The following is a 15927-nucleotide window of genomic DNA, read 5'->3' on the forward strand; positions in this document are numbered from 1 at the left end:
AGAAACAGAAATTTCTATAGTAGAAAGTGAAAAACAGAAAAGTTTCTGTTTTTCACAAAGTTACAGATTGTTTTTTTAGAGACATAGCTAAGAGTTTTGCAATTTGGCATAATTTGTGAAAGCTTAAATTACTTCGGTACTGAATGTCAGAAATTAGGCCTTATTGTCAGAGGTTATTTTGGGGAAAAAACAACAACAACAACAAAAAAACCCAATACACTTTCTGTCTTCGGAACAACTGCCCCCCTTCCTTCTTTCATGATAAAACGATTGGCCGCAAGTCCCACCTCTGCCCGCATGGATTCTTAGGAGGGCTGAAAATTCGGCTCCAACATATAGACTGGCCATTAATAACTGACATATGAAATTGTCTTGCAGTCCAGATATAATTCCCTCGAAGCACAGGCAGACGCAAGTGGTTTTCTGTCACTGATTTATTTGAAGACTTCTCTCCAAAGCCACCATAAAAACTATACAGCATTAACAAAATAAAACTCAACGTAAGACACAGCACCAAAAATAACACCGTACAACAAACACGATAAATCAATAAATATCTCGTTGGCTGCATGCTGCAAAAAGCGAATAAGCCGCCGTTCTTCTGAGGTTTCCTTTAACCGTCTGTAGTTAAAGTCCACTTAACATGACTTTCAATAAAGACCATTTTTTCTGCATGCTTACAGGTGTTTTCGCCTTCTTTCTACCCAAAGAGGAAACTAGCGCAACTGGTAAGCGAGCTTGACTTTCAAAATAAGAGCACCAAAACGTTAACTGCATAAATGGTGTATGGGGAAAGAGGACCCAAGATGCAGGACTCTGCGATGCAAACAGTGCGTTTATTTACAGTGGAGTAAACAGTACACAATAAATTCCCCGTGCGCCTCCAAATCCCGTGCCGTGACTCCTTCTCAGTGCCCGTGCTCAGTGTCTCCGCTCCCGTGAAACTTGTGCTCGCTGCTCTCCCGTTCCCGCACTCCTGCTGGAAAACTACAAAGACAGCCGTTAACCCACAACTTAACAGCGATAGACTTAGCATGCACTGACTTTGCTGGAAACACTGACGGGTAGTGACTCAACGATCCAGCGTCGAGGAGCTCTCAGCCACACTGCTTTGTAGCTCCGCTGACGAGGCTTGATCGCGCCAGGTGTGTGTGGAGATCCTTGAGTGTGCCTGTCACCCCCACGCCCACAAACACACACACACACCTGCCAAAACACCTGCCAGACCCAATCCCTAAATAAACAAAAACAAAACCCTCTCTAGGGCCACAGTCCAAAAAGTCTGACCGAGCACTGTGAAAACTGTCCCCACAAAACAGTTCAGGTGGCCTATCGCGGGTGCAATGGCAGCAGCGCTGCAGCTCCGGGGAGCAGCCACGGATCCGGCGGAAACAGTGTGGCGGCTCCGGCGGCCTGCCACGGGTCTAGTGGCAACGTCGTTGCAGCTCCGGCGGCCTGCCACGGGTCTAGTGGCAACGTCGTTGCGGGTCCGGCAGCCTGCCACGGGCCCAATGGCGATGATGATGACGGGGCTCAGGCGGCCCGCCACGGGTCCAGTGGCGGCGATGCTGCACCCCTGGCGAGTGGCCACGCGTCCAGTGTAGAATGGCCCATGATCCCTGAAGTGCTGGCCGAGCTAAACGTGGACGACATGGAGGCCACGCTGGATGTGGAGGGCGCGCTGGACATGGGGGTCCCTCCAGCACACTGACCTCCTGCCAAAACACAAACATGGAGCACAGGAAAAGCAGCAGAGCAGAACACCCCCATAAAATACAATAATAATAATCATAGTCCACACTGCTGACAGACCCCGAGTCCCTGGAACCGGGTCCGTGAAAATAAAATAACAAAACATAAAGTAATGTACAGCTTAAACAATTTACAGTAATGGCATGGACCTTGACAAGATAAAGAAATAATCCAAATTATATAAACAATGTCATCATGCCAACAGCTACACTCCCACCAAATCGCACTAATCTTTATGTGGGATTTTCCTAATGAAATAGTGTCTTTAAACAAGCATTTCTACTTATCACCAAAGAATGTCCTGTTATCAACTCTTTGTCAGGTAACTTCTAGCAAACAACCCTTTAGTCTGCTTCTAAGAGAGTAACCACCCTTTGAACAGGTCTCTCAAGAAAAACTGTTTTAGCTGTGGGGGTCCCACCTTTGTCATGTGTATTATCACCAATGAGCAACTTTATTTTCCTCACTCGATTATCTGATCCTGGATAAACTTCTGACTCTAAGATAAACATCTTCTTTGACAAACTCTCCAGGCGGGGGCAGAACGATCTTGGACTTCATTGTTAAGATGTGGTTTGGAGTCAGTGGTTCAGGGCCTGATGGATCATTCAAATGTTCAGTTGTGAGTGGTCTGCTACTGAAGATAGCTATGACCTCATACAGAAAGGTTCTTAAGGAGGTGCAGTCAAGCCTTTGTGATGACTGATCGTAAATAGCAGTAAGAACACTTCTTATAGTCCTTATTTGACGCTCCCAGACACCTCCCATATGACTTGCTGGGGGGGTTCATGAGAAATTCACATCCCAGAGTGCTAGCCTTTTCTTGATCATTCCTTTCATTAACTCCATGATCTCTCTCCTAGCACCAACAAAATTTGTTCCTTGATCGGATCTTAGCTGTCGAACATTTCCTCTTATCAATGAATGCCCTTAAAGCATTGAGAAATGCATCAGTTGTCATGTCATCAACCACTTCTATATGTATGGCTCTTGAACATAGATAGGTATATAAAAGACCATATTTTTTGAGTCTTTCTTCCTTCCTTAACATAGATTGGACCAAAGCAGTCCATGCCAAAGTAAGTAAAAGGCGGTGTTGTTTCTGTCCTATCTTGTGGCAAGTCACCCATTTTTTGCTCTTCAGTGGATCTTCTGTAATTCCTGCAGGTCACACATTTAATAATATGTGATGAAACTGCACTGCTGCATCCCAGGATCCACCAACCATTTGCTCACAGTTCGTTCATTGTCATTCCACATCCTTGATGATGGATTATTTTGTGAAAATGCTTGATTAGTAAAGCTGCTACATAGCTATTCTTTGGTAGAATTGCTGTATGCTTCACATGAGGGTGCAACGTGGCTTGACTTAAACATCCTCCCACTCTTAAAATCCATTCTTCATCCAAGAAAGGATTTAACTTGCACAGTGGACTGGTTTCAACTATTGTTTTTTGTTTCAAGCTCTTTATCTCATCTGAAGCAACTTGGCAATAACAAGTTCTGCTTATTTCCTTTCCTCTAGACTTGTGCTATCACTTGTCATTCTGATGTATCGTTTCAGTCTGGCAACTGCTCTCGATAACTTTGACCAGTCAGAGAATTTCTTGAGGTGATCCAACAATGATTGGTCTTCCTTTGACTTAGTGTTACACACAATCAGTTCAGGATCATCCTCCTTGATTTCTCCCACCTTGCATTGTCTGCCAGGCAGTGGCATTTCAAAGTGACCTGTATCATTTTAGATGATGTTTTCTCTTAACTTTGTCAGGAACTTGAGATCATCTTGAGACACAACATCTTCTCCAGTTCTTTCTGAAAAGTCTGATTCCAAGACCCTTATGATGTCTGAGGGAGTGACTTCCTTTACTTTGGTTTGGCTCACATAATGAACTACCCTTTTGAGGTTGACAGAAGACAACATCTGGTATCACTTGTCTCACAACTATGCGATGACTGATTCCAGTTGCGTCCCCATAAGCAACACAGGAGTTCCCATTACCAACAATACTCCATCCAAGGTCTGTACGTTGGGCATAAGGCCCATTCTCTTTGCCAGACACAACCTCTCTTGGAAGTAGGGCTTGTGTACAGTTGTATCCAATAAGCAGACCCACTTCACTGTCCTGCAGAGGTGCAATTTCTGCCTGTAAGTGTTCTAGATGGGGCCATTCCCCTGCAGTTTCATTACCGTATTTTCACGACCATAAGACGCACTGTACTAAAAGGCGCAGTCTCAGTTATGTGTGCCATTACTGTATTTAACACACACATAAGGCGCACTGGATTATAGGGCGCATACAAGTACCGTATGCGTATTTAAAAATAAAGCGGGAGCAAACCTGAGTTCGGTACCTTACTCACATTTCTATTACCGGTAATCGTCATCATCAACAACACACAAGCATACAAGTGTGCGTATTTAAAAATAAAGCAGGAGCAAAACGAAGTTTGGTACTCACATTTTTATCATCAATCAAACCCATCGAAGTCCTCATCCTCTGTGTCTGAATTGAACAGCTGCGCTAAATCTCCATCAAACATGCCAAGTTCACTTTCTTCACTGTCAGAGTCACTTTCCGTGCCGTGCGGCTCCTCGGAAATGATGCCGGCTTTTGCGAAAGCTCGAACAACAGTGCCAGCAGACATGTTAGCCCAAGCATCTACAATCCATTGGCAAATTGTGGCGTAACACCCCCGGCGCTGCCTTCCACTCTTGGTGAAACTGTGGTCTCCATCGGTCATCCATCGCTCCCAGGCCGCTCGCAGACTTACTTTGAACGGGCGGTTCACACCGATGTCCAGCGGTTGGAGTTCCTTTGTCAGGCCTCCCGGAATGACAGCAAGCTCACAGTTCATTTGTTTCACTAGTTTTTTCACATCGGCTGTGAGATGGGCACGCATAGAGTCACAGATTAAGAGCGATGGTGATGCGTGGAAAAAACCACCTGGTCTCCTTACATACACCTCCCTCAGCCACTCTTTCATCATTTCCTCATCCATCCAGCCCTTTTCATTTGCCTTAATGATGATTCCTGCTGGAAACTTCTCTTTAGGCAAAGTCTTTCGCTTAAAAATCACCATAGGCGGCAGTTTCTGTCCATTAGCATGGCAGCCAAGCACAACAGTAAAAGAAGACTTTTCATACCCTGTTGTGCGTATCGCTACCATGCTGGTCCCCTTCTTCTCCACAGTGTGACTCACCGGGATGTCAAAAGTGAGCGGGACCTCGTCCATGTTTGTGATGTGGCTGGGCTGGATGTTTTTGTCGCCGATGTGTTTGCTGCAGTAGGAGCGGAAGATGGCCAGCTTTTCCTTATAATCCGCTGGAAGTTGCTGCGCTACCGTAGTCCTGGTCCGGATGGAAAAATGGCACCGTTTCATAAAACGAAAGCACCAAGACGGACCTCCTTGGAAATGTTCAATGTTCATCTCTTCAGCTAGTGAAACTGCTTTTAGCCGAATGGTGACCGTCGAAACACTTCTCCCGCTCGTTCTTTGCTCGATGATCCACCGCCCACACTTCACCCTTTAGCGTTCTCATGGTGTTCTCTACTACGTCCTCCTTACAACACACAGGGCGCACTGCGCTATAGGGCGCGCCGTACTTTTTGAAGAAAATCTAAGACTTTTAGTCTTATGGTCGTGAAAATACAGTAGCTGGGAGTTCTGTTAGCTGGGATGAAATCACGCATGTACACTGGTGGTAAGGAGATTCTCTTGCTGGAGTAAAAGCCACAGACTTTATTAAGCCCGATTCTTTTATCCCCATGATAGAACAGAGAAAACCCAACTTAGAGTGGTCAAAACATTCAGAATTCTTTTATTCAATCATCTTCCGGAAGAGAGAGCCCTGCACAGCCCAAAGCCAGTTGCAGAATCTCTAACATTAGAAGCTAAAAAATGTGTCTCATATAGGTGTTATTCTGGTACTTTACACGTCACACACAGTTTTGATACAAACAACTCCTTATATTTTACTAGTTCCTCTTTTTCTGTCTGGCTTCCTATATTTATTAATATGCTTGTACAGCTCTACAGTAACTTCCTGTTTTTCAGTCTGGCTGAGCACTTAGTTTGTGAGTCAAACTGGCCTTGGTTTACAAGCCTTTGTTACTAAGATACATAAAACAATATCCTCAGAAAATAAGCACTAAGAATATATGTTTATTCCATAACAATTTGTAGGTCATTACTCTTTGAGAACTCACAACTGTAGTTCTTGACGTCATGATACTGGGGAAACTCTGATAGGAAGAGGTCTGGCAGACCCAAAGCCACAACTGAATCAGAGGACAAGTTTCTGAGAGTTAACAGCTTGCGTGATAGGTGGCTCACAGGACAACAGCTTCAAGCACAGCTTAATAGGGGTCATAGTAAGTGTGGGAATATATTATTATAACTCTAGGGATTTAGCTGCGTAACTGTTAGCAAAGCATTATATTTGTTAGTCATTTAAGTAGATCATAGGTCAGTAGGTCATACTAACATGCACACACATAGAGAGAGAGAGATAGAACTCGGAGAGTGACCGCAGCTGGACAGAAGCAGATAACACCTTTAAGTGTTAGTTTCTGTGAGAATGGGAAACAACTCCTTAAAAGGAGATAACAGTGAGCCTGTGGGACCCCTGTGAGGATTTTACTTTTCCACTAAGGTTGAGAGTCGGGTGACAGGAGGTGGGGGTGCAAAGGTATAAGTGTAACTGCTCAGTCAGGAGGGTTCAGATCAACTAGTGTTATGTAGGGCATACCATGGTTTGTGTGCAATTGGTTGATCTCCAAATGCGAATTTGTTTAATTTGTTTGCAATGAAAAGTTGAACCTAGTCTATTGTCTTGTCGCGCTTCTTCTGCCAAAAAGATCGGGGAGAGACGGTGAGGGCTCTAGTCTCTACAGTTTTGGTGTTTCTGCCCGGTTATTGGCAGGAGTTTTGAACTGGTCGAGGCAACGCCGGCTTAAAATAAAGACAAAGCACGTACAAACTCCAAAAAGCACATACAAATTCCAAAGCACGAACAAACTCCAAAACACATTTCTAGCGTTAACTGAACTTCCAAAACAGAGCTACCTAGATCACTTAAATTACACAATTAAAAGCATATGTGTATTGTTTGTGTATTTATACACAAGCACTCATATATTCAAATAATTTAAAAAAAAAAGTTCATTTACCTGTTACTAACACACACCAAATTCGGTCGTTGGTACTTCCTGGCTTGTGTAGCCACTAGCCAGGAAGCAGCACAAAAGCTCAACACTGCGCCGAGCATCCTGGAGCACTTCTGTTATGTTTCGTACGTGCTTCGGACTTTGTACGTGCTTCGTCTCTAGCGGCCATTGGAAATATACTTTTATTTATTCACTCCACATAAAATGTAATAAATAAATCATATAATACAAAAACCAACTATTTATATTTCAACTTTTAACTATTTAAATTTTCAGCTTTCCTTTTAAACAAATTTAAAGTGAAACAACACAAAACACTGCAAATCACAACACAAATATAAATTAAAATATGAAAACAAAAAGAAGATGCACATTCTCTGTCATATGGGCCTGCATGAATAAACTTTCTGAATCCTTTATCATCTGCAACTGAAAATAGTTGTGGATGATTACTATACGTTTCTAATGTGACGTTATTGTCCCTGGCTCTCTTTCTCTCTTTCCCTCCTGCTCTGTTCCTGTGCTATTGCGAGTGTTACTACCGCCCCTCCCCCCTCTTCCCAGCGCAAAGCACAAGGCTCACGTGCAGAGTGAAGCGGAAAAAAGTGCGAGAGAGAGGGTGAGAGAAAGAAAAGAAAAAACCCACGGCTTGCGATAAGGAGCCAGCTCGCGTTGTTCACTTCAAAGATCCGGCTCTAAGAGCCGTTTTGTTCGCGACCAACATATCACTACCACCATCCCTAGAAACCTACACAACTCACACCCGGTACTAGGTGTGGGGAACTCTTTAATCACTGCTACTTTGGCATCAATGGGCCGGACATGTCCACGTCCCACCGCCCTGCCCAAGTACGTCACCGTAGCTTTGGCAAACTCACACTTGGCTAAGTTGAGAATTAGAGTCGCCTGAGCCAAACGGTGGAATACCTGGCGTAGAGTTTCCAAATGATCTTGCCATGTTTCAGCATAAATTACTAGATCATCTAGGTAGGCACTGCAGTTGGACAGGCCACGGAGGACTTTATTTACCAGCCTCTGGAAGGTGGCTGGAGCGTTATACATTCCAAACGCCATGACTGTGTACTGCAAAAAATCATCAGGTGTTACAAAGGCAGAGATGTTAGAGGCACGTTCAGTTAAAGGAACCTGCTAGTAACCTTTAAGAAGATCTAATTTAGTGACATACTGAGCAGTCCCAATACTATAAGGTAAGGTAAGGTAAGGTAAGGTAACTTTATTTATACCTAAAGGCAAGGTAAATTTGCTTTACAGAAAAATGACAGCATTTGACATCCCTTTAAAAACACACATACCTAGTAAATATATAAAACTCACTGTGACACATACTTTAATATTTCGAATCAAAAACAGTTCTTATTTAATTCAGTGACAGCAACGGGGACAAAGCTATTTTTATAACGCTTTGTCCTGCATCTCGGAAATAGAAACCTCCGTCCTGAGGGAAGAAGCTGAAATTCACCCCTTAGAGGATGGGAACCATTATTAAGGATTGATAAAGCCATCCTCTGTACCTGCTTAGAGTACAGGGAGGCTAAACAAGACTGTGGCTCACCTATCAGACGACTGGACCATCTCACTATCTGATTCAGAGAGTTTTTCTCTGTGACAGAGGTCTGACCAAACCATGCCACCAAACAAAAGGATAAAACAGACTCAATAAAAGAACGATAAAACAAAGTTAAAATTTTTTGGTCAATGTGGAAATGAACAAGTTTCCTAAGGCAATAAAGGTGCTGGTGACCCTTTTTACAAACTGATTTGCAATTTTGATCAAAGTTCAGTTTTTCATTTATTATGGTCCCAAGATATTTATATGATTGTACTTGCTCTATTTTCTGACCTTTAATTAAAGTGACTCCGTGCCCATTTTGTTGTTTCCTAAAATCAACAACCATGTCTTTTGTTTTAGATATGTTCAGCTGGAGATAAGACTCCTCACACCACTGAACAAAGTCATCAATGACTGGACCGTGGTTAATTTCACCCTCTTTCAGTAAGCTGACAATAACAGAGTCATCTGCATATTTAATAATGACCCTGTTTTCATGTCTGCCCTGACACATATTTGTATAGAGAGTGAATAATAAGGGCGATAGGACGCACCCTTGAGGAGAACCTGTGGAGGAGAACACTGGGTCAGACAGAACCCCATTTATTCTCACTCTTTGTGACCTGTCAGTTAGAAAATCTAAAATCCAGCCCACCAGGTTTTTCCTGATTTCAAACTGTTCTAAAAGTCTTTTAATTAAAATATGGGGCTGTATTGTATTAAAAGCCGAAGAAAAATCAATGAAAAGAAGTCTTGCAAAAGTCCCTTTACTCTCTACATGTTTAAGAATTAGATTTAGTAAAGTCAAAAGTGCGTCCTCCACTCCTCTGTTGGGCCTGTATGCAAACTGCATTGGATCCAGCTGACCTTCAGTCTCTTTCATAATCACATTTCTGATGATTTTTTCAAAGACTTTCATGACAACTGAAGTGAGGGCAACAGGCCTGAAGTCGTTTAGAATTTTTGGACGACTAGATTTAGGGACAGGAACCACGACTGCTTCTTTCCAAAGAGAGGGCACATGTTGTGTTTGCAAGGATTTGTTAAAAATAACCTGAAATATAGGACTGAGTTCATCAGCACAAGATTTAATTAGGCGGCCACTAATATTATCAGGACCCTGGCTCTTATTCACATTGACTGTATGAAAGGCCTTTTTAACATCGCTGAGTTCAATGATAAAGTGCTGAGTATCTCTCAGTTTCTGTTTCAGTTCCAAAATATCCTCGCTAAAATCAGAAGAACTAAAACGAGCATAAAACATGTTTAAAGCATTTGCAAAATCTCTGTCTGAATTAAAACCATCTAAAATGACCTGACTGCTGCTCTGGGGATTTTGAAACCCTGCTATGGTTTTCATACAAGTCCAGGCAGACCCCAAATTTTTTGCAGCAAATTTGCTTTCAAGAAGGTTTTTGTAGCTCTGTTTTGCTTTCAAGATCTCGATTTTCATTTCCTTGGTGGCTGTCTGAAAATCGGTAACAGCCCCCTCTTTAAAGGCCTGTCTCTTTTTCCTTAAACAGGATTTGACACTTTTAGTGACCCATGGCTTATTGTTAGCGTAAATTTTAACGCGCTTACGGGGTATAATCATGTCTTTACAAAATACTGCATAAGAGCTAGTAACATCCACCAAAGCGTCGAGATCATCTCCACAAGACTGAATAAAAACTTCCCAATCTGTACACTTAAAACATTCCTGCAAGGTAAGCACAGATTCTTCTGACCATATGTCAACATCCTTAGTCTTTGTCTTCTCTCGTTTTAAGACAGTTTTATAGATGGGCAGAAGATGCACACAGTTATGGTCAGAAGATCCCAGAGGAGGAAGCGGGAGGGATTTATAAGCATTCTTCACCGATCCGTAACAAAGGTCCAACATTTTATCCCGTCTGGTAGGACAGGATACATATTGATACAGATTGCCCAAAGTTGATTTAAGGGAGACATGGTTAAAGTCCCCCATTATAAAGTTTGGTGCATCAGGAGAGAGCGCCTGCAGCTTCTGCACTACGTCTGAAATGATGCTGCAAGTGGAGGCGGGGTGAGCCTTCGGGTGAATGTAAACTACGCTTATAAAAAGTTGTGGAAACTCACGAGGGAGATAAAAGTGAGGGGCGCCGTTTGTAAACTGAAACATGCCGAAATTAACAGCAACATTTTTCCACATTTAGCTCTAAATCTTACAAAAACATGTTTTTTCGAGTCATTTTTTACAACATTTAGTAAAATATTTGTAACTTTTCATATTTAAAACAGGATTTTAAATGTTAAATCTAAATGCTAAATGTTAAATCTAAATGTTAAATGTTAAATCTAAATGCTAAATGTTAAATGTAAATATTATATTTAAATGTAAATGTTAAATGTTAAATGTAAATATTATATTTAAATGTAAATGTTAAATGTTAAATGTAAATATTATATATAAATCTAAATGTTAAATCTAAATGTTATATATAAATCTAAATGTTAAATGTTAAATCTAAATGTTAAATGTTAAATCTAAATGTTAAATATTAAATCTAAATGTTATATATAAATCTAAATGTTAAATGTTAAATCTAAATGTTATATATAAATCTAAATGTTAAATGTTAAATCTAAATGTTATATATAAATCTAAATGTTAAATGTTAAATCTAAATGTTACGGGAAACTAAATATTTAGCTAATATGCAAATTTATTGTACGGGTCAACGGAAATACCAAAATAAAAGCTTCAAGAAAACCTCCTGCGCTAAAGTGTGCCGGTCGCGGTCAGGAACGGTGTTTGCGCTCCTCTTACGGTCACTTTTGACTGCCATGAGCTGCTTCGACTATTCCCTACCAGCATGTCCAGCGATTTAGCTGAAAACATTGGAAGAGCCGTTTTGTCGGCCATCCAACGATTCAGCGGTAATGCACCCTCGACCTCACAAACGCCGCAGCACTTGGTAAGTTTATTGTATAGCATTTTGGACGGGTTGATAGCAGTGTTAGCAAAACTAGCAAAGCTAAATTACTTAGCAAGTCCTCAATTATTTCATTTGGTAGGCAGCAGACAGAGATCGAACATCATACAACTCTATTTATTTATTTGGTAGGTAGGTAACAGTCGTTCTTGATGTAAATGTTTCCTTAGGAATCCAGCAATGCACCTGGACCAAGTAGACCTGCCGTCTCCACTGGGATACCATACTGCTCGGTAGGCCTTCTTACACATATCATTTAGCTGACTAATTTTTGTTTTTTCTTTGGTGTAATATGTCACCTTAAATTAAATCCTGTCAAAGTAATGATTCTGATTCTACATACATTTCATCTTCTTAGGGGTCCATTACTAGCAGTGTCACATCACCACCAACAACATTCACAAGTTTTACGTCATATTTTATTACTGTTTTTGCTGTGAAGTGTCTTTTGATTGCTCACTTTCATATTTTAAAACTATTGATAAAATATTACTCTAGCTAATCTGTCACAGTACAATTGCCTCAAATTACCCATCTTTTGTTATAGAATTGTGCTCATTGAGATTTTCTGTGCCGTGTTCTAGGATGGTTACCAAGGAAGGCTTCAGATTTCCAAAGAGGAATTGGAAAATGTTCTTTCCCTGAAAACATCTTTTACTGAAGCTGCATCTATCCTTTCCATCTCCAGGCCCACTCTGTATAAGTTACTGCAAGACTATAATATCTCAGAGTCAAAATTCAATGTAATCAGTGACCATGAGTTAGATCAGATAGTGTCCCAGATAAAAACTGAACATCCAAATGTTGGAGAAGTGATGCTGATGGGTCATCTGCGTTCCAAAAACATAGTGGTTCAAAGATGGCGCGTAAGAAAGTCACTGCGGAGGGTGGACTCGGCTGGTGTTCTATCCAGGAGAAGAACTGCAGTTGCTCGGCGAGTATATTCTGTGCCTCATCCAAATTTCATATGGCACATAGATGGAAATCACAAACTGATTCGTTGGAAGTTTGTTGTTCATGGTGCAATAGATGGATACAGCAGGATGTTGATGTTTCTTCAGTGCTCCAGCAATAATCGAGCTGAGACTGTGAAAGCCCTCTTTACTGCAGCTGTTGGACAATTTGGCAGACCCCTGCATATCAGGACTGATCACGGAGGAGAGAATGCTCAGATTTGGGAGGACATGCGAGCAAGCAGGGGTGAAAGCTCTGTCTTAATGGGAAGTTCTGTGCACAACCAGAGGATTGAGCGTTTCAACCGAGACTTAAACAACAACTGTAGCCGCATTTATGCACCTATATTTTATGAATTGGAATCACTTGGTATCCTAGACTTAGAAAATGCAACAGACCTATTTTGCCTTCATTATGTGTTTCTACCACGAATCAACCGCACTTTGAAGGAATTCAAAGCTGGATATAACAATCACTCTGTTTCCACTGAAGGTAATAGAACTCCCATCCAGCTTTTTGCCTGCGGAACTCATGTGTCTCATCGTCACAACCCAGAACTTTCTACAGCAGAGGTCTCCATACCCTCCTTGTCAAACTCTGAAAGTAGGTTTGTCCCATTAAATGACAGCGATTTACAAGAGCTATATACAAGCATTCACCCTTTTGAAGAAGACAACAATAATGGTAAAACATTGTTTCAACGAACACAGCAGTATATTTTTAACAAACTTGTAAATGTGTGACCTCAACCACAGGATACCAGTGATGTTCTAAAGAGTGATGACACTTAATATTCTTAAATGCTGTACAGTAAATGCATTTTTTGTACTACTGCAGAAGCCCCTCCCCTCTAGCAGTGATGCCTCCTGCCACATAAGGACTCAGAGTTAATGACTGACAGTGACTCATAGGCTATTCAGAAGGCTACAACCACTTTTAGTTTATGGGTAAAACCAGTTATTCAGATTGAAGTAAAGATCAAATTCACACTGTAATACAGTATAACAGTGAAAATTATCAACACGGAACAGTCAGTCTTTAAATCAATTCACAAGATTATCTACAGTATTGTTTTAATCATTGTAAAGTTGCAATAGTCTTAATAAATGTTGCTGTTAGATGTCTAAGTAATCCTGGCTTGTTCTACAAAGCATGTTTAGTATACTCTGTGCATAAACTGTTTTGAAGTGTCCTTGTTTAAAAAAGAAAAGCTTAATAAAATTATTGTATTACACCAGTGACTTTATTGATTTGTCGTTGAAAATACAGAGTTAGCATTTTTATAAATCTATTGAAGCTTTGAAAATTATTACATTTCAACATTAAATGCAGTCAGAATTTATTTCAACTATCTTGTATGAAGCAAAGTTACTTGAAACTACAATTAATGAACAGGATTAGAGTTAACAAACCCACCATTTTAATTTCACTTTTTTGGAACATGTTTAGATGGTGCTGAATAAAGCTCCATTCATGAGTGCTACTAAGAAGCAGTAATGAAAAGCATCATCATCAGCCATTGTTGTTTCATTCACAAAAAGCTGAAGCTCATTTGCACATGTGTGTGCAATCGGGAGATGTTTGCTTTCATCGTGAATGAATGTTATTTTAGGAGCTGGTTGAAAACCTATGGCTGGAACCTTGCTGCTCCCGGTGGCAAAAGCCAAGATGTGACCAGGCCTCAAAGCCTTCACAAATGCCTCTTCATCCTTGGTAAGCGTCCTTTCTCCAAGTGAGTCTCTCAGCTCTTCATCTAAAAACAAAGAAAAACCACCGTTAACCTGGGGACACTAAAATAGTTAAAGCTTGAGCTAACAACTAAATGATGGCTAATGTTTTTATAAAAAATACAGAGGTTCTGTCTTTGCCTTGCTTGTCAGTTGTAAGCTATCATACATCTTTATTCCTGTTTTGTGTGTGCGCATGTGACATAAAAAGACAAAGTTTTACTTTAGTGTCCCGAATTGTTTCATGGCCAGACTACATTATGTGAATTTCAGCTTAATTTCGACACACTGGAGAAATTCCCGAAATTTGACCACCATCAGCTCCTCTCTAACTCTTCTGTTGCTCCCAAGGACAGAATAGCTTGGCCTGAGAACCCCAGCAATTAAACTGGCTGTCAGATCTTTGTCCTCCCCAGATAGGTCAAGCAGAACACGCAAACTGGGGTTCTCTCTCAGGAGTGATAAAATCTAGACAGAAAAGTTTAAATAATGGTTAAATTCCAGTTTTAAATATAAAAAGTAGCTCACTCTAAATGATTATAAAATAATGACCAATTGATACAGAAAAAATATAAATCTCACTCCATAGTAGGACAAGCCATCAGTTAGTTGATCGAAACAGCTTTGCCGTTGCAGAACTGCAAGGTATAGAGCTGCATTTTTCACAAACAGATCTTTATTGGCCATGGTGACTGTGAGTGGAAGACCTTCAACTTGATATCACCATGAGTCGCAGCAGCTGACTGCTTCCTCCAAATCATGTTGAGTTGTTGCATTTACAACCTAAATATTTAAGAAAAACACTTTAAATGTTTGTTTTTTACCAGTGTACACAAATACTGCAGATGGTTCATTTTAATTGGACTCGAAACGTTTTTGTTTTGGTTTATTTGGCTGTATTTCACCAATATTTTTTTTTTTTAACAAAAAGGAAACAAATTGAAAATATAATACATGGAATTGCCTCTAATAACCAAAAGTGTATTTATTATATATTATAAAAGAAGACCAGAAGACTTGTGAATATAGGAAATATTACAATATTCTTGTTATAATATTGCAATTCACCTTTTTCAGATTCTCTCTTAACTCAGGGTCACCTATATCATCCGGTGTTAGGTGTACTTGAAGAATGTCTCCTGACACAATGTAGTCTACTACATGTGGAGAGAAAAAGGCAGGTGCTTCTCCACCTTGCACTATTATCGTGGACAACATCCTGCCAATGGTTCAATATACTCCATTTTGCAAGTGTAGGATGTTAAATTTCAGTGTGCATCCATTTGGTGTAGCTGAAAAATAACACACAAAAAAGTATATTCTGTACAGACCCCAAACTGATATCTTGAGATTGACAGACAAAAATGTATTACTTTTTTTTTTTTTTTACTGTTTCAGACACACAGAACATAACAGATTTATTATCTGTAGTCATTTATTAACTTGTTAATGTTCTGCTAGAAACATTTGGTTTCATTAGTCATTTACATCCTCTAATTGTACTCAAATACTCAAAAGGGAATGTCTGGCCAGTTGACAGTGCAAATGTTCTTCTGAAGATTGCTGCTATTTCTTCTCTAAGTTGTGCTTCAGACCAGTCAGATGTAAAGGAGATCTTCCCAATAAGGCCATCTTGTGCTAGTTTTGCTCGTGAATCCCCTCTCGGTATGAGAAACGTTGATGCTGAAGACAAGGGCAAGCACACAACATCTTTTGTATAGTGTTTGCAGGTCTTGTTTTTTCTCACAAAATGTGAGCGCGTAGCATGAGCTTGAGGAACTGATGGAAGAGGAACCTGA

The 15927-nt window shown here is 40.6% G+C and overlaps 1 protein-coding gene across 1 annotated transcript; it reads left to right on the top strand.

The window, feature by feature from the left end:
• The first annotated feature begins 11287 nt into the window (after window positions 1–11287).
• LOC146626601 (uncharacterized) lies at window positions 11288–13158 on the top strand. Its single transcript, XM_085361373.1, has 3 exons — window positions 11288–11429; window positions 11618–11680; window positions 12032–13158. The coding sequence occupies exons 1-3, from the start codon at window positions 11328–11330 to the stop codon at window positions 13142–13144; spliced, it is 1278 nt and encodes a 425-aa protein (XP_085217499.1). The 5' UTR covers window positions 11288–11327; the 3' UTR covers window positions 13145–13158.
• The last annotated feature ends 2769 nt before the right edge of the window (window positions 13159–15927 follow it).

Source organism: Diplotaxodon limnothrissa, linkage group LG8 (genome assembly GCF_057381915.1).
Source record: "Diplotaxodon limnothrissa isolate DT_005_m linkage group LG8, D_limnothrissa_male_GT1.1, whole genome shotgun sequence".
NCBI classification, from domain to species: Eukaryota; Metazoa; Chordata; class Actinopteri; order Cichliformes; family Cichlidae; genus Diplotaxodon; species Diplotaxodon limnothrissa.